The sequence below is a fragment of the Electrophorus electricus genome, chromosome 3, assembly GCF_013358815.1.
Source record: "Electrophorus electricus isolate fEleEle1 chromosome 3, fEleEle1.pri, whole genome shotgun sequence".
NCBI classification, from domain to species: Eukaryota; Metazoa; Chordata; class Actinopteri; order Gymnotiformes; family Gymnotidae; genus Electrophorus; species Electrophorus electricus.
In genome coordinates this window covers 352,501-375,000 of record NC_049537.1, presented here as the reverse complement: position 1 = coordinate 375,000, position 22,500 = coordinate 352,501, and the positions used below count along the sequence as shown (strand labels likewise).

Genomic DNA, 22,500 nt, shown 5'->3' with positions numbered 1-22,500 from the left:
GGTGAGCAGTGTCAGGTGAGCAGGGTCAGGTGAGCAGGGTCAGGTGAGGGTCAGGTGAGGGTCAGGTGAGGGTCAGGTGAGCAGTGTCAGGTGAGCAGTGTCAGGTGAGCAGTGTCAGGTGAGGGTCAAGTGAGCAGTGTCAGTTGAGGGTCAGGTGAGGGTCAGGTGAGCAGTGTCAAGTGAGGGTCAGGTGAGCAGGGTCAGGTGAGCAGGGTCAGGTGAGCAGGGTCAGGTGAGCAGTGTCAGCTGAGGGTCAGGTGAGCAGGGTCAGGTGAGGGTCAAGTGAGCAGTGTCAGGTGAGGGTCAGGTGAGCAGGGTCAGGTGAGGGTCAGGTGAGCAGGGTCAGGTGAGGGTCAGGTGAGCAGGGTCAGGTGAGGGTCAGGTGAGGGTCAGGTGAGCAGGGTCAGGTGAGCAGGGTCAGGTGAGCAGGGTCAGGTGAGGGTCAAGTGAGCAGTGTCAGGTGAGCAGTGTCAGGTGAGGGTCAGGTGAGCAGTGTCAGGTGAGCAGGGTCAGGTGAGGGTCAGGTGAGGGTCAGGTGAGGGTCAAGTGAGCAGTGTCAGGTGAGGGTCAAGTGAGCAGTGTCAGTTGAGGGTCAGGTGAGGGTCAGGTGAGCAGTGTCAAGTGAGGGTCAGGTGAGCAGGGTCAGGTGAGGGTCAGGTGAGCAGGGTCAGGTGAGGGTCAGGTGAGCAGGGTCAGGTGAGCAGGGTCAGGTGAGCAGGGTCAGGTGAGGGTCAAGTGAGGGTCAAGTGAGCAGTGTCAGGTGAGGGTCAGGTGAGCAGTGTCAGGTGAGGGTCAGGTGAGCAGTGTCAGGTGAGGGTCCATACAAGCTGATCTACAGTATGTTGTACATATAGCAGAACAGAACAGTTTTTATATGTGTACCATATCTTGTTTGCTTGCTTTTGTGTGTGTCTGCGCACGCGTGTGAGTGTGTGCGCATGTATGTACGTGTGGGCACATGTGTGTGTGCGTGTGTATGTACGTGTGTGTGCATGTGTATGTATGTGTGTGTGTGCGTATGTACGTGTGTGTACGCGTGCACGTGTATGTACGTGTGTGTGCATGCGCGCGTATGTACGTGTATGTGTGCGTGTATGTACGCATGTGTGTGTATGTGCGCGTGTGCGAGCGTATGTACGTGTGGGCACATGTGTGCATGCGCGCGCGTATGTACGTGTATGTGTGCGTGTATGTACGTGTGTGTATGTGCGCATGTATGTACGCGAGCATGCATGTATGTACGCGTGTATGTACGCATGTGTGTGTGTATGTGCGCGTGTGTGTGCGCACGTATGTACGTGTGGACACGTGTGTATCTGCGTGTGTGTATTTGCGCGCGTATGTATGTGTGTGCGCGCGCGTATGTACGTGTGGGCACGTGTGTATGTGCGCATGTGTGTGTGCACGCGTATGTACGTGTGTGTGTTTGCACGCGTATGTACGTGTGTGCGTGTATGTGTGTGCGCGTGTATGTTCGTGTGTGTGTGTGTATGTGCGTGTGTATGTACGTGTGTGTCCCCGTGTTTGTACGCATGTATGTGCGCGCGTGTATATACGCACGTCTACGTGCGTGCATGTACACGTGTGTACATACGCGTGCGCGTGTGTATGTACATGTACGTGTGCGCACGTGTATGTACGTGTGTGTGTACGTGTGTGGGCACATACGTATGTGTGTGCGTGTGTGTACGTGTGCACATGTATGTATGTGTGTGTGTGCGCGCGCACGCGCGCGTACGTACGTGCGCGTGCACGCGTATGTAAGTGTGCGCGTATGTACGTGTCTGTGCGTGTATGTACGTGCGTGTGTGTGCGCGTGTGTGTGTACGTGCATGTGTGTATGTACCTGTATGTGTGTCCGTGTGTATGTACACGCGCATGTACGAGCGCGTGTATGTACGTGTTTATATGTATGTGTCTGCGCGCGCGAGTGTGTGTGTGTGTGTGTGCGCGCGTGCACGTGTATGTACGTGCGTGCGCGCATGTCTGTGTGTGTCTGTATGTGTCTGTGTGCGTGTCTGCATGTGTGTATGATCTGTATTGTGTGTGTACATGTGTGTGGTGTGTATAGTGTATGTGTATGTATGATGTGTATAGTGTATGTGTGTATAGTGCATGTGTGTGTATGGTTTGTAAAGTGTGTGTGTGTGTGTATGTATGGTGTGTATAGTGTATGTGTGTATAGTGCATGTCTGTGTATGGTTTGTATAGTGTGTGTGTGTGTGTGTGTGCGCGTATGTATATGGTTTGTATGGTGTGTGTGCTCGAGTGTGTGTGTGTGTGCGCGTTAAACAGGTCTGATAACATTGTCCATCTCATTAGCACGTGAAACCTGCCTCACACATTCCTCACATTCCAGAAAACTAGACAGTAAGAAGGGCACACGCACGCACAGCACTCTAATACTATCTCGCATCAGTCAACACTTGTCAGCTACAGACTGTGTGTGTGTGTGAGAGAGAGAGAGAGAGAGAGAGAGAGAGAGAGAGAGAGAGAGAGAGTGTGAGTGTGTGTGTGTGAGAGCCCTCAGTCTATGCAGCAGAGCTCCAGAATAGGAAGCTATGCTCACAAATTCCCCCTGCTGAGATCACCAGAACAGCCCATCAGTGTGTGTGTGTCTGGGGGGGGGGGGGGATTGTGAGCGTGTGTGTCCATTCCAACAAGCACATTCAAAATTGGAATTTAAGAAACTAACGGTGTGTCTTGTGAGGCAGTAATACAAAACAAAACACTTCACAGTGAATAGAAGATCTTGAGTGGATGTTTGGGAGAATAACTGTGTATGTGTGAGTGAGTGTGTGTGTAGCTCTGTTGAGTACCAGATGCCCAGTGAGGTCTGGGACCTGGCGAAGGTGCCACACCCTGTTTATTTTAAGCCTCCGCTGCTTGTGTGTGTGTGGGGGCTCCACCCTCAGACAGGCACAGGCAGTCTGTTGTAGAGACCTGCTGGTGTTCTTACAGAAACAAGTCGCATAATTTAAAACTCTACTCATCAACTGACCTAAACATGAAAAGTCAAAACAGGTATTGTCATAGCAACAGGAAAAACAATGGAACACACACACACACACACACACACACACACACACACACACACACACACACACACACACACACACACCTTTTAAAAGCTTTATTATGAATAAGATCAGGTTGATATCTGAAACCTTGACGTGTGCTGCCTTATAAACTGCTGTATGTGGTTGTCTTATGTATCTGATGATCAAAAGGTCCAGTAGATGTTTGTCATCACAGTTGTCAACCTGTAGTACAGTGAGACAAAATAACGTCTGGAGCCCCCGGTACAGGGTCAGGGTTAGGGTGAGGGGTAGGATTGGTCAGTGTTACATTTACATCCACAGAATTTATCTGACACTTTTATCCAAAGCAACTTATAATTCTGACTGAACACAACTTGAGTAATTCAGGGTTAAGGGTCTTGCTCAGGGGACCAACAGTGGCAACGTGGCAGAAGTGGATCTTGAACCGGCAACCTTCGGATTACTAGTCCAGTACCTTAACCACTGAGCTACGACTGCCCAGGTTAAGGATTAGGGGTAGGGTTAGGTCAGTGTTGGGGTTAGGGGTTAGGTGTAGGATTAGGGTTGGTCAGTGTTAGGGGGTAGGGTTTAGGGTTAGGGATTAGGGGTATGGCTAGTCAGTGTTAGGGTTAGGGTTAGGGGTTAGGTCTTAGGGTTGGTCAGTGTTAGGGTTAAGATTGGGGGTTAGGTGTAGGGTTAGGTGGTAGGGATTAGGGTTTAGGGTTAGGGTTTAGGGATTAGGGGTAGGATTAAGGTTGGTCAGTGTTAGGGTTAGGGGTTAGGTGTAGGGTTAGGGGTTAGATTTAGAGTTAGGGGTTATGGTTTAGGGTTTAGGGATTTAGGGGGTAGGGGTTAGGCTTAGGGGTTAGGGTTTAGGGTACCCTGACCACACAGTGCAGCTGAGAACTTTGTGCCCCTTTAACGACCAGCACATGTCTTTGAACTCAGTCACATGACCCAGCCACCTGACCCAGTCACATGGGCAATGTGCCCTCACCCTATGACTTCAGAGCTGAGTTTGAGACTGTAGTTTCAGTGTGTGTGTGTGTGTGTGTGTAGCCCCTCCCCCCAACTACTTTCCCAGGACTTCTCTGTCCTGGGTCCCAGATGGTGGAACGGACTTCTGCTTGCTGTCTGGACAGCAGTCTCCCTCACAGTCTTCAAACACAGACTGAAGACCCATCTATTTGCGGAATATTTAAATGATCACTGACACTGCTCCCTTATTGACTAACGAACTCTAGTAGTTATTGTAGGGTGGTGTTTATTGTTTATTACATGTATTGTTATTGTTATAGAGCTTATATGTGTTTTGCACTTCTAGTCATCAGTATTGATCTCTGTATTTCTACAGTATTCTAGATCATTGGTATCTTGGACTCTAACCTACTGTACTAGGATGTATTCTATGAGGAAATGACAAAGCACTTTTGTAAGTCGCTCTGGATAAGAGAGTCTGAAATGCCATAAATTTAAATGTAAATACTACTGCACATCACACCAACATGCTGAATCCACAGTGAGTGGTCAGGTTGCTATGGTGAGGAGAGAAGCAGCCCATCACTGGAGATCATGAGACCACACTGTGCAACCTCTCGTCTGGCTGGGGTCAGAGGTCCTGGGTCAGGGTTTATAGCTCAGTAACCCACCATGCAATTGCAGGAGGTACACAGGACTTACACAGAGAATAGAGATCACTCTCACACTACACACACACACACACACACACACACACACACACACACACACACACACACACACACACACACACACACACACACACACACCATTCATCACTACTGTGTATCTTCTATATATACAGAAACAAACAGACACACCATAAACCAGAGGAGTGGCCAACACTCATGGGTTATGACATCACTGTGCCATTAAATATTTTTAGAACAAACTGTTTGAGAGGAAAAAGAAAGAGAGAGAGGGGGGATAGAAAGAGTCACAACATTCCTTCACTGTTAGGTTTCTGCCCTTCTCTGGACACGACGTCTAAATGACTGTGTGTGTAGGATTGGGCTTTAATAACCTGAGTCTGATGTCTGTCTGTCTGTCTGTCTGTCTGTCTGTGTCTGTGTGTGTCTGTCTGTGTGTGTGTATATACAGTCAAGTGAAGCAGGCTTTAGAAGCCAGACCTGCCCAACTCACCTAACCAGGTGATTGTTCAGTCAGATGTGCTCCAGCGCGCATACACACACACTCTCACACACACACTCAATCCCTCCTTCGTCTCACCTGTGTTCTCCGTGAGACGTTAATGAGATGTGAGCCTCTCCCCATGTTTATATTTACAGCATTTATCTGACGCGTTTATCTAAAGTGACTTACACCTCTGACTGAACACAACTTCAGGGACCCAACAGTGGGGAACCACAGTACCATAGAGACACTCACAGAGCTCAGAACTCTACCTGACATGAGATGTGTTAAATGTGTAGTGCTGGGGTGGTCCTGACAGGGGGGGGGGGGTCATCGTAAGGTCAGCTGTGTTGTATGTAAACTACAACCTACTGTGTTGTATGTAAACTACAACCTACTGTGTTGTATGTAAGCTACGTTTAGAGGCTGAAGGCTCTGGTTAGAGCCAAACACCAACACACACGTGACCAACAACACATGCAAGATCAACACGTGTGATTAACGGGGATATGCGTTCAGCGGGGTTGGAGTCGGGGCTCTGCGCGTACGACTGTCTGAAATGTCTCTGTGTACTGTAAATCCAACATCAACCTTCACTGGAACCAAGAGACCAAACCCTGAATAACAGTCCTGGACCATAACGCCACATCCAGATGAGCAAGAAAGATCTATCAGGGTAGAGGTTTAGCAATGCTCGGTAAAGGAGACATGTTGGAGCTTCACATTTAACGTCAGCTCATCAGTGCATCTGTGGAGTCCACACGACTGAGTGCTGAAACACTCAAACTCAGGTGTCCACATACTTTTGGCCATACACTGCACATCTGGTTTGATTTTATGCTTAATAAGTTTCTGTTTGCAGGCCCCGGTGTCGCCGGCCTGGTGGAGAGCTGAGCTTGGACGATCCCTCCTCCAAGGTGACGGTAAGTGAGCACACCTAGCTCACGGTGATGGACACCTCTCCAAGGTCAGCTCCACACAGGAGAGAGAACATCTCAGAGCCGGGAGGAGCCCAGCTCCTGGTGTGGGGCGTCTCTCACGGCGCCCGTGCTGCAGACCTCTGGCCTCAGACGGCCTTTCCAACACACAGCGCCCCAGCAGCTCTGCTGATGCAACAGGCCAGCAAGAACCTTCTGGCTCATGACAGACACTGCAGAACTTTCCAAGAGCTCCAGGGCTGACAGGATATCCAACAGTGCAAATAGGCGACACACACACAGGAAGCCCAGCTACAGCGCTGCTAAAAACAGCCTTGGACAGACAGACAGACACCAGTGCAAAGCTGTTTCACCACAGTTCATTTGTTCTGAGAATCAGGAGATGGTGAAAATAAGCACCGTGGCCTGGTGGATCTCCAGCCGCTAGGGTCTCTCCTGGACACAGTCCAGCCGCTAGGTTTGCTGAAGCTAGAAGGCAGGTTACTAATGGTCAAATGTCCTTCACAGCCACAGAGGGCTTCAGTTCAACACCACGGGACCCCTGAGCTGGGAGTGAAGATCTGCTTGTCTGCTTCTACTAGAAATGTGCACATAAACACTCTAGATATCTGAAATGATCACCGGCTGATGTACAACAAAACACAAACACACACACACACTTCAATTTTGTAAAGTACTAATGTGAATGTGCTTGCTCATGGCCCTAACAGCTGTTTGTTGACTCTGTACGTGTGTGCGCTCTGGAGTGGGTCTGCTAATGTGCAACATTGTAGCTGTGTGTCAGGGTCTCCTTACACGTCTGCTCAGACACTGCTGATGGTATCTGGACAACAGCACTAAATCTCTTCAGAAACTACACAAAAGCAATCCAGCTGCAACACAATGATGTGCAGCCACACTGGTCATTAAGCCCACAGCAACACTGGGAATACTGGGAACGGTTCAGTTTACAGAATCTGCGCTGGAGCATGTAACTACCTGTGGTTTTAATCAGATGCATCCAAGCAAACAGAACACACACAGGCCTGTACACCTGAAGACACACCAAGAGAAGGACCGATAAACTACCAATAAACTACGGATTTTAAAAAATGAAAAACCTTCGGTTTACAAAGTAGCAGTTTTGTTGGGAACGTTTTGCTTGAAGGCAAAGCTACACTGCTGGTGTGTAAAAATAAGGAACGTTGTTTGTGGTTCCTGCGTCATCTGGAATCAAGCCGACGACCCTCGTGCGCCGCTACGTCACTGTTACGTCAGGGAGTGTTCGATCTAGTCATCTCGCTGATTCACATGGACCTGCACGTGGACCCAGCTGTGGTTACCCTTGGAAGGATACCCAGTGGAAACCGGACAGGCGCCCGATGCTACGTCATCACTCCCCAAAACACAGCTCGCGCTGGTCATGGCAACGCTCACCACGTCACGTTAGAAAGTGACGTGCCAAACCCGAAACAAAAGGTCCGGATGTGTTAGTGCAAGAGCGTCACGGCGCGTTTACCTTACTGCAGTACAGCATCCACACCTCGTACAGCCTCTCGCTCGATGCCATTCTGCACGCGGGCGTATGACGGAGCACGCGAGCATGAATGCAGCGATGTGAACGAGCTCCGAGTCAGTGTTCTCGCGCTCACAGTCCCAACAACTCTGTCCACACGGAAACGGGAGGGAACGTATACGACGTGCTGCCGCATCCGCCGGTCACGAGCCCACGTCTGTCTCGCGGACAGCGGACCGTAGCGGTGACGATCCCGTAGTGATGTCACCACCTCCTCGCGCACGGCTCTGTGGTGAACGGTGGATCCCGGATGGCTCGCGCGCCGTTTCCTGCCTGAACTCGAACTTTGTCCTGGAGCTGGAACAGACACGCGCAGGGGCTCAGTCCGCAGGTCTGCACAAAGATCACGTTACAGAAACATCATCACGTAACAAATATAAACAAAATACACAAAGAAAACACGCGCGTCCTCCTCACACGCCAGCGCGAGAATGTGGTCCTATGTGGAGCGAGCTAAAGCGGCACTTCAAGCTGAGCTGTCAAACACAAACACGCGCATGTCCAACGCGTCCTGTCTCTGCTCCTGCACGCGTATTAGTGTCCTACGTGTCTTCGCGGGACGTGTCACGAGACCGGGCGGCTTATTCCCGGTTAAGACACGCCACAGACACAAGATCGCGAGGCTTGAATATGAACATTAACAGGTCAGGCTGACGTGCCCGGGCAGAGCCGCGAGCTCCGCGGCCGTCCCTCGCGGAGACCGGGACTACCGAACACAACTCACCGCCGCCTCTCCGGTTACTTCCTAAGCGCGCAGCCTCAAAAACAGAACCGTCGGCGTGCAGATCAGCACGAGGCGCCTCAGATCCGCAGGCGATGGGAACGTGCCCAGCCAGCTCGCGCCCGTGCACGGAACCGGGGAGGGTGCACGGGCTGTTGCTGTTTTCCTCTTGACTTTACGACAATGCCGCTCTGCTTTACGGCGCCGATGTGGAGTGTGGGCGTGGCTCGGCGCTTGCGTTGGACTGTTCCATCATAGTCTGTAATAAAGTAATATTGCGCTTATAAACGCCGGGCAGGAGTAGGACGAGCGTTATATCTGTAGACTATACGAGACGTGGGAGAAGCTTGAGAGAAGTTTGCTTCTAAAAGACAATGGAAATGTTTGTTTATTATTTATTTATTTCTCAAGCTCCTAAACACTGATATCTACCACTTATATCACACTATTAGCGAAGTTACGTAACACATGTATTCATATACACAGATACTGCAGATTCTCGTATGTTGACGATGCTGAGCGATATTTTGAGACATGGCGCCACCTGCTGGTCAAAATCCGAATTCTCATCTTTCAGAAAAGCGCTCAGGATAAAACCAAGCGCGTGCTCCGCGTTAAATCTCTATCCACGCGTGCTCGTTGATGACGCATTTATTCATGCCGAATGCCCGTCGCGTGCGATGGCCTCTTTATGCTTCCTTTGTGACCCAAACTCGCGCTCTGGTCCTTCAGCTCACGTGTGACTCTGAGTACAATACACTAAGTATTCAATATTATCAATCACAAGACACCAAGTATTCAGTATTATCACACTAACACACTAAATAATCAGTATTATCAATTGTTAATTAAACATCATCAGATGTCCAGCTTGTTGAAGGGTCAAGGGAATAGGAAACATTCAGTTTTTATATGAAGACACATGCACGCACACACACACACAATTTGAAGTGTGTAAATCCTACTGTGGTGTTGTGGCTTCTTCTGGCTCAGGACATCATTCCAGCAGATGAGTCAACACCCACTACAATCCATTATAACCCTAGATCTGATTTTAACACTAGAACATTAATTCCATGTTTCATAGTATTATGTAAACAAAGTTACCCTCAAAATAGGACTTTAATCTCAGTGCATGATAAACAAACATTTGAGATTAAATTATTTTCAGAGTTTAAGAAAAACACAGTAGATCAATTTAGTTAAGAAATTAGGGAATGTGTTTATTTATGGTACATGGAATTGGCTCATAGAGCTACCATGGCAACAAAGTGCATCACAGTTAAACTGATTAATTCAACATTAAAAGGGCTTCATTAAAATCCCCCAGACACCAGGGGAAAGAGGTGAGAATCGGAGGTGAGAGGTCAGGGCGGAGGTCTCAGGCAGCTGCTGGGTGAATGTACAGCACAGCGTTGATGAACTGCTTTGTTTTCCTTCACAGGGTTCAGACACACACACACACACTTTTCTCTCTTGCCCCCACCCCTTCCCAGGATTCATGGCTCAGTTTTTTTGATTCCAGTAACTATGACGATGGTTTGATCCACCATGGAGTTGAAGTCATTGGCTACTGAGGCTTCTAAACACAGATCAACATCCAATCATAGCACGGAGATCTTCCCTGATGCTCCATGGTCCAAAAGCCCTTCAGCATCCTGCAGTTGCCCGATACGAGTAGTAAGAAAGTTCGGAGTCAGACATAAAACCCGGCAGGGCAGGACTGAGCTGGGAATATCAGTCTGGCTGGGGAGATGATAGAGACAGGAGACGCCAGAGAGAGAGAGAAAGACAGACAGACAGACAGAGAATGTGTGTGTATCAGGAAAAGTCCCACACGCCCTCTGCGGGCTCAGGGGTAGCTGTGCTGGGGGTGTTGCAGGCGTGGGTGGGCGGGTCAGAAATCGGACTGTCCAGGGGGTAGGAGAGAGGCACTGCAGGGTACATCAGAGTGAGGAAAGAATCCTGGGTGTACTTCTTTACCTAAGACACACACACACACACTAATATATTTATTCCAAAATAAAGACAGGAGTCAAAGTGTTCATGAGCAGAGGAGAGTCTTCAAAACACACCTGCTTAAAGAAAGGGTGTCTGAGGAGACCTGAAGCAGAGGGCCTGTAAAATACACACACACCATCACCCTCACACATGCACATTCAAAAATACTCACATTCACACAACACATGCAGTCTCAATATATCTGCATCATATTCATGTCTGTACGTGCAAGGTAAAATAAAATACAGAAAGTTTATATATGTGTGTGTATGGGTGTACGCGCTTGTGTGGGTGTACGTGTGCGTGTGTGTGTGTACGCGTGCGCTTGCGGGCGTGTACGCGCGTGCGTGTGCGCATGTACGTGTGCTTGCGTGCGTATACACGTGTGCGCTTGCGTGCGTGTACAGCCCTCAGACCTGCGCTCAGGCTGGTGTTGCAGGCAGAGCTGCAGTAGATGGTGCAGTGTTGGGGAGTGGTTCTTGGGCCCTGGGCTCTGGGGCTCCGCAGTGGCTGCTCGCGTCAGACTGCTCGCTGCTACACTCTCGCCGATACCCGAGTCCACGCCAGAGCGGGACACCTTCAGGGTGCCAAGCTCACCCAGCGGGTAGGGGACGACGTCGAGCAGACAACTGTGAGAACCACGCAATTTCTGTAGCAGCATCTGCACAGAGAGAGAGAGAGAGAGAGAGAGAGAGAGAGAGAGAGAGAGTGAGTGTGTGTGTGGTACGTACTGGCGTTTGTGTGTGTGAATGAGTGTGTGTGTACCAGTGTAGGAGGCATGTCTTGGAATGGTACCCTGCCCCTGACCAGCTCACACAGGAGAACTCCCACACTGTAGACATCAGACTTCACGCCGTAGCCATGTAGGTCCTAAAACACACACACACACGCTGTTATGGGGCGCGTGTCTCAGTGGTTAATGTACTGGACTGGGAATCCGAAGGTTGCTTGTTCAAGTCCCACCACTCCCAGGTTTCCACTGTTGCGTCCCTGAACACAACTCTTGACCCTCAATTAGTCAAGTTGTGCTCAGTCAGAGTTGTAAGTCACTTTGGATAAAAGCGTCAGATAAACGCTGTAAATGTCTGCTGTGGAAGCAGGGATGGCGTGTGTGCGCACGCATGCAAAGGTCAAGAGTTTATACAACAGATGTCACAAAGCAGCTTTACAAATGTCTAAGGCCACGCCCCCAGTGAGCAAGACAAGGGCGACAGTGGCAAGGAAAAACTCCCTAGAACACGAGGAAGAAACCTGGAGAGGTTTGTGTGTGTGTGTGTGAGAGAGAGAGAGAGAGTGTGTGGGTGCGTGTACACGTGTGTGTGTGTGTGCATACGTGTGTGTGAGAGAGAGAGAGAGAGTGAGTGTGTGTGTGTGTGTGCATACGTGTGTGAGAGAGAGAGAGAGAGTGTGTGTGTGTGTGCGTACATGTGTGTGAGAGAGAGAGTGTGTGCGTACACGTGTGTGTGTGCGTGAGAGAGAGAGTGTGTGAATGCGTGTGTGTGTGCGTGAGAGAGAGAGTGTGTGAATGTGTGTTTGTGTGAGAGTGAGAAAATGTGTGTGTCAGTGTACGCATATGTGAGAGTGTGTGTACATTTGTGTGAGAATGTGTGTAAGGTGTGTGTACATGTGTTTGTGAGTGTGAGTGTGAGAATTGTGTGTACGTGTGAGTGTGAGAATTGTGTGTGTACGTGTGAGTGTGAGAATTGTGTGTGTGAGTGTGTGTGAGAGCATCTGAGAGTGTCTGAGAATGCGTGAGTGAGAATATGTGAGTGCACGTGCGTACGTGTGAGTGAGTGTGTGTGAGAATGTGTGTGCGCGCGTGTGTGTGAACGCATGTGAGTGAATGAGAGTGCAAGTGAGAGTGAGTGTGCGAGAATGTGTGAATGTGTGTGTACGAGTGTGTGTGAGTGTGTGTGAGTGTGAGTGAGAGAGTGAGAATGTGCACGAGCGAGAGTGTGTGCGTGTGTGTGAGTGTGAGAGTGAGTGTACCTGTCTCAGCAGCTCTGGGCTAAGCCATGGTAGGAGTGACGGGTTGAACTGTGGCATGTCAAACACAGCCCTCGTTCTCCTGCCATCCTTCATCAGACTGTACACACCATGGAGTCCCGACAAACACACTCGTCCCTCAGCCGACAAAAGCACATGACTTGCCTTCACACCCCTGTGAGGGGAGGGGAGACACTTCTGAGAATAGCCAGTAGGGTTGCTCAGAGTTACCTGTGCACGCCACCCTGCGGTGCAGGGTTACCTGTGCACGCCACCCTGCGGTGCAGGGTTACCTGTGCACGTAGCCCATCTGGTGCAGGTAGTTGAGAGCCTTCAGGACTCCATACAGCAGGTACGCAATCAGAGACTCGCTCATCCCATCAGGGAAATATGACCTGAGCAGGAAGTCTGCAGAACCTGCACACACACACACACTATTAAAGTTCACTATGCTGCTTCCCTCCATGCTGGTTTACTAGGACACCTGTGTAGTTGTATGATGACAGTGGACTTGATTTGAACTGAACAGTCAGTCACTGAACAGGCTGTAGTTCAGTACAGCAAAACCTGAGGTGACTAATCACACAAACACTCAATTCCCACAAGGAATCTTCAAGATCTGCTGACAAAATCTGTACGATGATGATGATGCAGAGATCCTTTCACACACAGCGAGAGAGAGAGAGGGTTACATTTTTACCGTAGCTCATCAGAGGGGCGAGAACCCAGAGCTGGTAGTGGAAACAGAACACGGTGGTGGACGTGAGGAGGTTTGGGTGACGGAACCGTCTAGACAAGAGCACCTCGTTCTGCCACACACACACACACACACACATACACACACACGTCCATTACAGAAAACAATACTGTCTACAAAGAGTGAGAGATACAGAGAAAGAGTGAGACAACATCTACCATGAGCTGCAGCAGTTCCTCTTCTGTACACTCGTCCAGGTTCGTGTTCTTCACGGCCACCAGTCGGCCTGAGGGCTTGTGACGAGCCGTTCTGACCAGACTCAGGTTATTAAAGCCCCATCCTACACACACACACACACACACACCTTTATCCACAGCAATACTGCCTTCTCAGCCAAAACATAAAGCATCACAGACTGTCCAGTAAACGCAGGACCAGCAGTTACCCAGAACTGAGAGCAGCTGATAGTCTGATGGCTCAGCAGACAAACCCACGAGGTCATCCTCTGGCCCCAGGGCTGAGTGGGGGGAGCCGTCACTGCTCTGTTACACACACACACACACACACACACACAAAGGATGTACCACACTTTGCCATAAAATATTTCATGAGTCGTAGTAATATAAGGGGCCAGTGTTCTGTATATTGTCAGTGGTGTCTCACTGGTTAATGTACTGGACTGGAAATCAGAAGGTTGCCAGTTCAAGTCCCACCACTGCTAAATTGCCACTGTTGGGCCCCTGAACAAGACCATTAACCCTCAATTAATTACTCAATTAATCAAGATGTGTTCAGTCACAATTCTAAGTCACTTTGGATAAAAACGTCAGATAAATGCTGTAAATGTAAATGTATTCACCTGTCTATTGACGTTAAAGGTTTTGGTATACTAAGTTTATATGTAGTACCAAATATCACCAAAAGGTGGCACTATGTTTTCAGAAAGAGGATGGGAGATGAATGTATACAGCAGAAATATTTCTCTACGATCACTGGCGTGACAAGAGCGGAAAGAGCGAGGAATTACTGTCCTTTACTGACAAGAAAATTAAATATATAAATAATATAAATATTAAAAATATATAAATATATCCCCTTAAATGTTTGCTGACCGGGTACAGCTGGCTGATGTCCTCATACTGGTCCTCAATATTGATTGGCTGGACCTGAGTGTGAGAGGAGATGCAGGAGCAGTCCTGGGAGGAGACAGGAGGACCAATAAGCCACGCCCCCATTCCAAACACTGACGGGGTGAGGAGGTCAGACCTCCACGGCTACAGACAGGTGAGGTCAGCACTCAGCTTACTGAGGAGTGAATATGAGTGAAGCACTCAGCCAGGAGAATCTTAGGACAGTAAAGGAGACTTGGAGTGAGGACATGAACACACCCCTCTCCCCAGAGACCCGCCGAATAATGAGGGCATTTCTTACCCCACCTCCCCAGAGACCCGCCGAGTAATGAGGGCATTTATTATGAAACGCTCTGGTGTGACGATACCCAGAGACTCGTGGAGAATCAGGACTCGGGACGTTAAAGGGAGATTAATGGCAGATTTCTGTACTACACGGAGACACCAAACCTGCTGTCACATGCATGAGATCTTTTTACTAATCTGCACAAAACAATAATCGTAATTAAAAAGTGTTTACATGCGATGTTTTTCTTACCAAGAACGACATTAGGTCCTTTGGGCTTTACCGAAGCCCCGCAGGAGGTCATTTAACCAGTTCACGCCGCGCGCACCTGAGAGAGCGTGAACGTCACCTCCTGAAAAGGATAAAACAAAGATCAAAGGACGTGCAGTCTCGTGCAGACCAAGTACCCCGGCGTCCTTCGACGTTCTTCCTCGCGACAGGCGCGTTACATTCGCTCACCTGCCTTAACGCTTCTAGTTCGCAGCGTGCATTCCACGGACTTTATCAGGTCTCGGGATGACTATGTGCACCCACGTCCTGACGAACAAAAGAAGGAAAATGGGGACTTTCGATGGAAATTTAATTTGTACTGAAAACAAGTACAAAAAATGCAAGTGATCCAGAAATGTTGCGTTACCAGCCACGCGCGCACGCACGGCTCCAAGCTGACACCGTCACAGGTGCGTGAGACACGAGGATCAGTGCCCTTACACACACGCGACATCTGCAGAGCAGCCTCGCGACCCAGCGACTGAGCTTCGCGCGCACTAACAAACGCGTCTCGAGCAGTGTGTCGCGGTGCGCGCACCCCTCACCCAATGAGACCATCAAATGCTTTTACATTCGGAGTTGTTTGTGACGTCGTAACTGCTCAGGCCTCGTGCAATAATGTTGTTTTGGCAGTGACACAGTTAATAATTGATTATTCAAATAAGAATTATAAACTTTGAGATGAAAAAAAATTAGTGTATTAGCAGAATTAAAATATAATTTACATAACGTCAAAACAACAGTATTGTGTTTATGGGCACAGCCGCATATTAATGTGGAGGACGTCTGTGGTTCACTGACCTTCCGAATGTCCTACAACTTTTAGATTCAATTTTAGGCTTTGAAACATATTTGCAAATCAGGCACCCTAAATCAAGCACCCCAAATCTAGCGCCCTACAGTGAACTCATTTAAAGTGGACATTGAGTTCTTACATCATTCTTTTCACAGCTGACTGACGTAGCTGGTGTTCTCACCAAACTAGAAGTCCAGTCCTAATAACGTTTAGCCAATGTCAGGCCATATCTACTTCTCGAACCATCTCCTTACTGTGCCTCAGGGGGAGATACAGAAAACCTTTCGAATGCAGAAATGATTTGGCATTCTTTCCGCCCGGGTTCATCCATTTTTTTAAGTCTGAGAGATCGACTTATTAGTGTATATGGATATTTTCAGTCATATATCTGACATTATATAACTGACTAAGGTTCCCACACCTTCTCCATACTAAAGAGTAATACGTCATTAAGAGTAATATGTCATCTGGACTGGGTGTCGCGTCATATTTACGCCCCAGTAAAGAAAGCATAATTGGACAACAAATTAAGAGTTCCTAAAGATTCAGATTAACCGGGAAAAATAGCAGAAATCACACTATTCTTATGTTGTGTTTGAGGAATCTTTAGTACAATGTTAACAATGCTGGACTTCTTTTTTATTTAAAACAATTTTAATAAATGGGCTTCTTTAATATTTTCCTTTTACAGACTATTAAAGGGTGACTTTCACACTTATCCCGTTTATAAGAGCTCCGGAAGTCTAAACAATTTCAAGGGTTTTAATACCAGTTCGGGATAACTCAGACTGAAACAGTAAAATAGCAAATGAATCAGTCGTTAAACCATCATTTTAATCTAAACATTTATTTATTTAACACAGACGAGCAAGCGCGTAAAACTAATACTGTGATCGATCTGTTCCTGGGCTGTGACGTGGGGGTCAAACCCGTTAAATGCTTTAAAACTGTAAGTGGAGAAAATAGCACCCACTGCTGAAGGCACCACCCACTGCTGGAGGCACCACCCACTGCTGGAGGCACCACCCAGCCCCTCGACGACAGTAGTGCGCCGCTATAGTCAAGACTACTAAGTATTTCTGAGCGAGGTCCCGAACAAGTAACTCATTTTAGTTTGATATAATTAAGATCTATGATATTCATAAAGGAGTTTGGAGAGATCTCATCTGCCTTTTGCAATTGTTTATCTTAATCGTCAAGTACAGGCGATGGACAAACTTCCCATGCATAGTTTCCGATGTGAGCTACTCACCTGATTGTGGTGTATCTACTTATTTATGTGTTCACTAAAACCTCCAGCTCAGCCTGCAGACGTCTACATGTCATCTGCGTGCACACGGACGTCAGAGCTGCAGCTGCAGCTAACAGCGCCTCACGTTCGCCAAACCCTTCTCCCTCGTGCCCGCTGAGCCCATGTAATGATGTAATTAGTGTCGAACATAATAAAAGTCTTTAGTTTCTACCATTGTTCGTCATTGGTCACTTTTCTCCTCAACCCACCTTCAACGCACATTCGACTGCTCCAGTTTCAGCAGGCCTGCGTTATACTGGACGTGCTGGCACACGGGATCTTATTGTGTTGGACTTTTATTATAGAGATTACGGCTGGGCGAGTAATGAAGACGTCACGTCCACTCTAGATGTCGTGTTTGATGCCCGTCACTGCCCAAAGGCTGCTTTCCGTCTCGTGCTTCTCTATTGTCTCGAGCAGACAGCGGCGCGTGCGGAAGCGAGGTAAAAGGCGATTTCAGCATCTGTGAAGGTACGAACTCGTGATTCTGCCCGAGCGGGTGCGTGCGGACCCGTTTTAATCCGGGCTGCTCACGAGCGGCACGCTCTACGGGGCACTCCCGCTAGCGCGAGCTCACTCTGGTTCACGAGAAGTGACATGGTGTTCCGTGTGTGTGTGTGTGTGTGTGTGTGTGTGTGTGTGTGTGTGTGTGTGTGTGTGTGTGTGTGTGTGTGTGTGTGGGGGGGGGGGGGGGGGGGTGGACCGTTGTTTACGCCGCTTAGATGCGCAGGTACGTTTGTGTTTCCACGGCGACCTGAGTGATGAGGTGACGGAGAAATTGAGTTTCACAGACATGATGCGATACAGAAGATCAAAGTACCGCATGCGTGCGGGTCTCCCTGCTGCGCGCGCGTGTACACGGCGCTGGTATTTCGCGCGTGCCATGTATACCGCACCACCTTGTTCAGGCGTGTCAGTGCAAAGACGTCCAGGCTGGAAGTCTTGATCAATAAACTTACTGCATGTGCAGATGGCGAACAGAACTGCTTATTGTGCAAAAGATCCAGAGAACGTGGAACATGTGAGTGCTTTAATTCAGAGAGTTTGGAGAGCAAAAAGGATCCACGACTGGATTCCTTACATAGACTTCCTAAAGCCCACGAGCTGTAAACCACCTGGAGCTGTGGAGGTCTACAGGGTTAATGGCACAAACCTGTAGGTTTGATTTTGTCTTATTTAATTAGAACCTGTTCATTCAGTTTGTCATCCACGTGGAGAAGCTTGTGTACACAGCAGAGACGCAAGACTATGGAAGTCTTGCTTTGGTTTGGTGGTGTTTTCTCAAACTAACAGACGTTATTGTTCAGGCAGCAGTGGAGGGCATATGTGCTGTGTTAAACACCTCAGGCTGTCTGAGTACAGCCCTTAGAAACACAGCATGATAAATGTAAGTTAGTCTTAGATTGTGGAGAACAAACCGTGTCACACACACACACCTCTCTGAGGGATGTGTGTTTCAGTGTGGCTTTTATTACATTTATTTCTATAGCACTTTTTACCACAGGTGTTGTCACAAAGCAGCTTTACAGAGAATCTGAGTGTGAGTCTGAGTCAAAGCTGAGCTAAAAGTGACAGTGACCAGGTATGATTCCTTCAGCACTATAGGAAGAAATGCGCGCCATGTGCACTGCTGGTGTTGTGTGTGATGTGTGAGTCGTTGGTGAGAAAGGGGATGAACAAAAATGTCAGACACTTTGCACACATGAGTGTGTCGTGTTATTATTGTTGTGTTATTCATATGTTATGATGTTATTTTTGTGTTCTTCAGTATGACAGGAACACTGCACTTCACTTAGATTTCTGCATAGTGCAACTGTGATGTGATTCACAGAATATTAAACCAGAGATCCACAGCTCTGTCCCAAACATGCAACATCAGGGGACTGGTCATGTTTTGGGTGAAGTCCTGGAATATCGGGGGAAATTTGTTTACCATCTTTAAGTTCAGTTGGTTATCTTTAGTCATTTACTTGTTTTATTTTTCCCATATTATGTGAGCGGTTGTTATGGTTACTTGATTTTACCACAGCCAATCAACAAAGTCTGTCTTACATAGAAATTCAGATTTTTATTCGGTTAAAGTCAGGGAATATGACGTATGAAGATGAGTGGGAACTGTGGCTGGGAGATCTGGCAAAAATATGATCACAATATTTTTTCCCCATATTGATCAGTATTGATATTTATGTATAATTTGATATTGCTGCCAGTTTGAAGAGTCCAGCTAATAGCAGAAGTCTGAAACCAGAGGGTTCATTCGTTAAACTTGAGTGCCGTTTATTAGCAGAGACAGTATACTAGAAACCTTTAACTGTGCAAACATGCATCAACCGCCTTAGCAAAGTTTATTTTAACTAAATAAAGTCATATTATGATTTTCTGGTTTTGCATTTCTCAGATGTTTTAAAGATAGAATCTTTAAACGCTGACGCACCTTATTGTTGTTTTGGTACAAGTTTGCTTTCTGTTTAATTTTTTCATGCCAGCCAGACTCGACTGGCTGTTGGTGTTGTGATCGCTCCTGCGTTGTGATTGGTTCTTTCCTTGGTCCTTAGTAAAAACCACGCACGTATCATCGTTCTCTACATAAAGATCAAGTTGTCGAGGAGCTGTTTGGAGACGGGTTGTTTGATGTGACTCGGTTAAAGATGCATTTGTTATTTTGAAGTTGTTTACTTGTGTTGGACACAGTAAGAAGAAAAGCCCCACAATGCCCTTATATGGAGCACATGGGACTGGGCAGAATGCTCACAGCAAATAAATCAAAATACATGAATGAATAAATAAGTATAGTGGGAGGGGCCTATGAGGGCACTTCCTTCCCCAACTGAACCTGACACCCTCTCTTCTCATCTCCTCCTCTTCTCTCTCTCCTCTCCTCCCTCCCCTCCCTCCCCTCCTCTCTCTCTTCTCCTCTCCTCCTCTTCTCTCTCTCCTCTCCTCACACTCCGTAATAACAGTCGTCTCTATTCCTGGTGGTTATTTGATCGTGTGCACTGCTGTGTGATGGATTCCTCCACTTCCTGTCTGCTGCTTGTGGCGGTAGAGCCTTAATGGCAATAACAGGAAACGCCGGGGGTGAAGGAGGGAGAGAACCTCCACTGCAGAAAGAGAAAGAATGGATGGAGACAGAGAGAAAAAAGGGAAGTTTGGTCACTGAGGCATTATTTCGGAGACAGTCCCTCCTGTTATAATCTGTCCTATGCACACACACACTAGCGTTGGCACATCAACATCGTTGGGCCACACGTGTCCTACGTCCTTGAGTTTGCCAAAAATGTTCACTAATGTTGCACAAATGGACAGGCACACTAATTTTGGAGTGTGTGTTTTTTCGCTTTTAGGTGGAGTACGTTGTGTGTAGGTCAGCAGCAACGCAGGATGTGATGTCATCTTTAAGCTTTAACCTCTGGCCATCCGGAGGTTTGGGTGGGAATAAGGAGCTCCGCTCTCTCTCCACCCAGCTAGCTAATCAGGATGTTTGAGGTGAAGCCAATGAGTGTGGAAAAGGAGGAGACTGCAGTAGGAACAGGTAAGGGCAGGTGTGTGTGTGTGTGTGTGTGTGTGTGTGTGTGTGTGTGTGTGTGTGACACTAGTGAGAGGAGGCAAGTCACAAACTAGCTGTTCTCTGCTAAAATTAGATCCCTGTCCTACTGAACCACACACTCACCCAACTGGAGTCACCGTACACTGGCCTTGTGTTATACACACACACTCTCCCCCTCTCTCGCTCTCTCGCGCTCTCTCTCTCTCTCTCTCTCTCTCATACTCACACACCAAGGTTTTCTTCTATGGACAGGAGAAGGCACTGCAGGTGCCCTTTACTGCCACCTTGTGGAGATTATAATGTTTTGGTCTTTTGTTACTGTCAAATTCTGACTGACAGTAAAATCACAGTTTATGTCTAAAGTATAGTTTATTATGAGTACCTTCTCATATATTTTATCTCTGTGTGTGTGTGTAGACGATGGTCAAGTGTGTGTGCGCAGTGCAGGGATGGAGGACACCGTGTACCTGTATGAGGGTCCAGGCTGGTTCCCATCCACCTCTCCAGATCTGCCCAGTGGAATCTCCCCCCTGCTGGCTCAGGAGACTCTCCACTACATGAGTGAGTGGTCCTGCTGTGTGTGTGCGTGCGTGCGTGTGGTAGCTCAGTGATTAAAGTACTTGACTTAGAATCGGAAGGTTGCTGGTTCAAGCCCCACCACATACAGGTACACTGCCAGGTTTCCACTGTTGGGCCCCTGAGCAAGACCCTTTACCCTCAATTGCACAAGCTGTACTCAGTCATAATTGTAAGTTGCTTTGGAAATGTCAGCTAAATGTCATAAATGTAAACTTGTTTGTTCAGCACAACAGTGAATGTGTGTTGGTGCAGTAGAGTGGCACTGAGTTAAACAGGTATAACACATGCACGGGTACAACACATGCGTATAACATGCACACGTGTAACGCGCACACACAACGCACATCTATGCATAATCACACACAAATAAACAACAGCAGTGTTTGCATGAGACTGTGTGAGACAAAGGTCCACATGCGACAGATTCCCTCCATTCTGCTGCTCTCTGGGTTTGTGTAACAGGGGTTGTGTGAGAATTTTTGAGGAATATTTGAAGCTCCTGTTATGTGCTGATATCTCAGAACACCCCACTCAGGTGATGAAACCTGTGGGAGTGGGAGATGCACACTAATAATATGGATTTTCTTGCTCAGGTGTTCTGTCTTGGTGAGGGGCGGTGACTGCAGTCAGGTGCTGAGACCACGCCCCTTTCACCTGTCACGCCTCCATCGTTTCATCTCTCTCTCTCACCTCAGTGAAGGGCTGTATCACATTGTGTTTCCCAGAGTCTTAACACATTTATCCTCTCTCTCTCTCTCTCTCTCTCTCTCTCCCTCCCTCCCTCTCTCCTTCCATTCCTGCCCCATCTTCCCTCTTTCTGCAGCTTTGCTGGCGTTGGACTCTCCTCCTCTCTCCCATTCTGGTGCTCACTGCCTGTCCAAAGGTACCTGTTCTTCTCTCCTTCTCACGCTCTCTCACACTCTCTCTTTCTCTCTCTCCCTGCTCTTACCCTGTGAGCGCCACTGTGTCTGTCTGTCAGTCTGGTTAAAGGCTTCTTGGCTAGATTGAGTGGGTCTGGAGTCATGCTGTAATGACAAGATGATTAGTACTGTAGCTGTAACCATGTTAATGCACACCTGTTACAGTGATGTACAAATCAGACTGTGGGTGTAACGGTGATGACCTCGTATCAGTATTAGAATGTCCTGATGTGGGCCACATGCAGGTGTCTGTTGTCAAGATGGTTTATGTTTTATCATAATTATCATAAGTTTAAAAGCTCTGGGGAGAATCTACAGTGCCAGTGAAAGAGTTTATGAAGTGTTTGGAAATATCTGAATTTTTGCTTTTATTACTCAAAATGTTCTCTATTATTAGATAGAGACCTTTTTAAAGTTCCATAACCTGAACGTGGTTTTATAGTGATGTGTGTAATATGGAAGTGCAGCCTCCTTTAAGTGTAGCGATGTGTGTCTCCTGTTTGAGGGCCTGCCACCTCTGCATGTGGTCTGACCTCCGGAGAGGTGGTCTGACCTCTCTGGTGAGAGTTAACACCACCACCTCTCCGGATG

At 47.9% G+C, this 22,500-nt stretch overlaps 3 protein-coding genes across 9 annotated transcripts in view; 1 reads left to right on the top strand and 2 right to left on the bottom strand.

The window, feature by feature from the left end:
- The window catches only part of nbeal1 (neurobeachin-like 1), a 51,651-nt gene extending 43,106 nt beyond the window's left edge, over positions 1–8,545 (bottom strand). For 2 of the 3 annotated variants that reach the window (XM_035524239.1, XM_035524241.1), the window contains exons 1-2: positions 8,410–8,545; positions 7,629–8,018 (exon numbers count right to left, since the gene is read on the bottom strand). In XM_035524239.1, the coding sequence (XP_035380132.1) occupies positions 7,629–7,679 (51 nt within the window). In that variant the 5' untranslated portion in view covers positions 7,680–8,018; positions 8,410–8,545. The remainder of the gene's footprint in view (positions 1–7,628; positions 8,019–8,409) is intronic. The other variant, XM_035524240.1, reaches the window with a different exon arrangement.
- A 1,058-nt stretch (positions 8,546–9,603) lies between these two features.
- Positions 9,604–17,147, bottom strand: stradb (STE20 related adaptor beta). 5 transcript variants are annotated; one of them, XM_035524131.1, is made up of 13 exons: positions 17,073–17,147; positions 14,966–15,043; positions 14,759–14,858; positions 14,203–14,286; positions 13,536–13,632; positions 13,309–13,430; positions 13,094–13,202; positions 12,687–12,810; positions 12,397–12,568; positions 11,173–11,277; positions 10,824–11,068; positions 10,482–10,524; positions 9,604–10,389 (listed from the first exon to the last, which is right to left on the bottom strand). In XM_035524131.1, exons 3-13 carry the CDS (start codon positions 14,768–14,770, stop codon positions 10,228–10,230), a joined length of 1,275 nt encoding a protein of 424 aa, XP_035380024.1. In that variant the 5' UTR covers positions 14,771–14,858; positions 14,966–15,043; positions 17,073–17,147; the 3' UTR covers positions 9,604–10,227. The 5 variants fall into 5 exon arrangements, with proteins under 5 accessions (XP_035380024.1, XP_035380023.1, XP_035380025.1 ...); XM_035524130.1 differs by lacking the exon at positions 17,073–17,147 and adding an exon at positions 16,825–17,011; XM_035524132.1 differs by lacking the exon at positions 17,073–17,147 and adding an exon at positions 15,144–15,240.
- A 53-nt stretch (positions 17,148–17,200) lies between these two features.
- trak2 (trafficking protein, kinesin binding 2) overlaps positions 17,201–22,500 on the top strand; it is an 18,802-nt gene continuing 13,502 nt past the window's right edge. The window contains exons 1-4 of the mRNA XM_026998633.2: positions 17,201–17,334; positions 20,208–20,395; positions 20,828–20,971; positions 21,813–21,872. Of these exons, the coding sequence (XP_026854434.2) occupies positions 20,341–20,395; positions 20,828–20,971; positions 21,813–21,872 (259 nt within the window). The 5' untranslated portion in view covers positions 17,201–17,334; positions 20,208–20,340. The remainder of the gene's footprint in view (positions 17,335–20,207; positions 20,396–20,827; positions 20,972–21,812; positions 21,873–22,500) is intronic.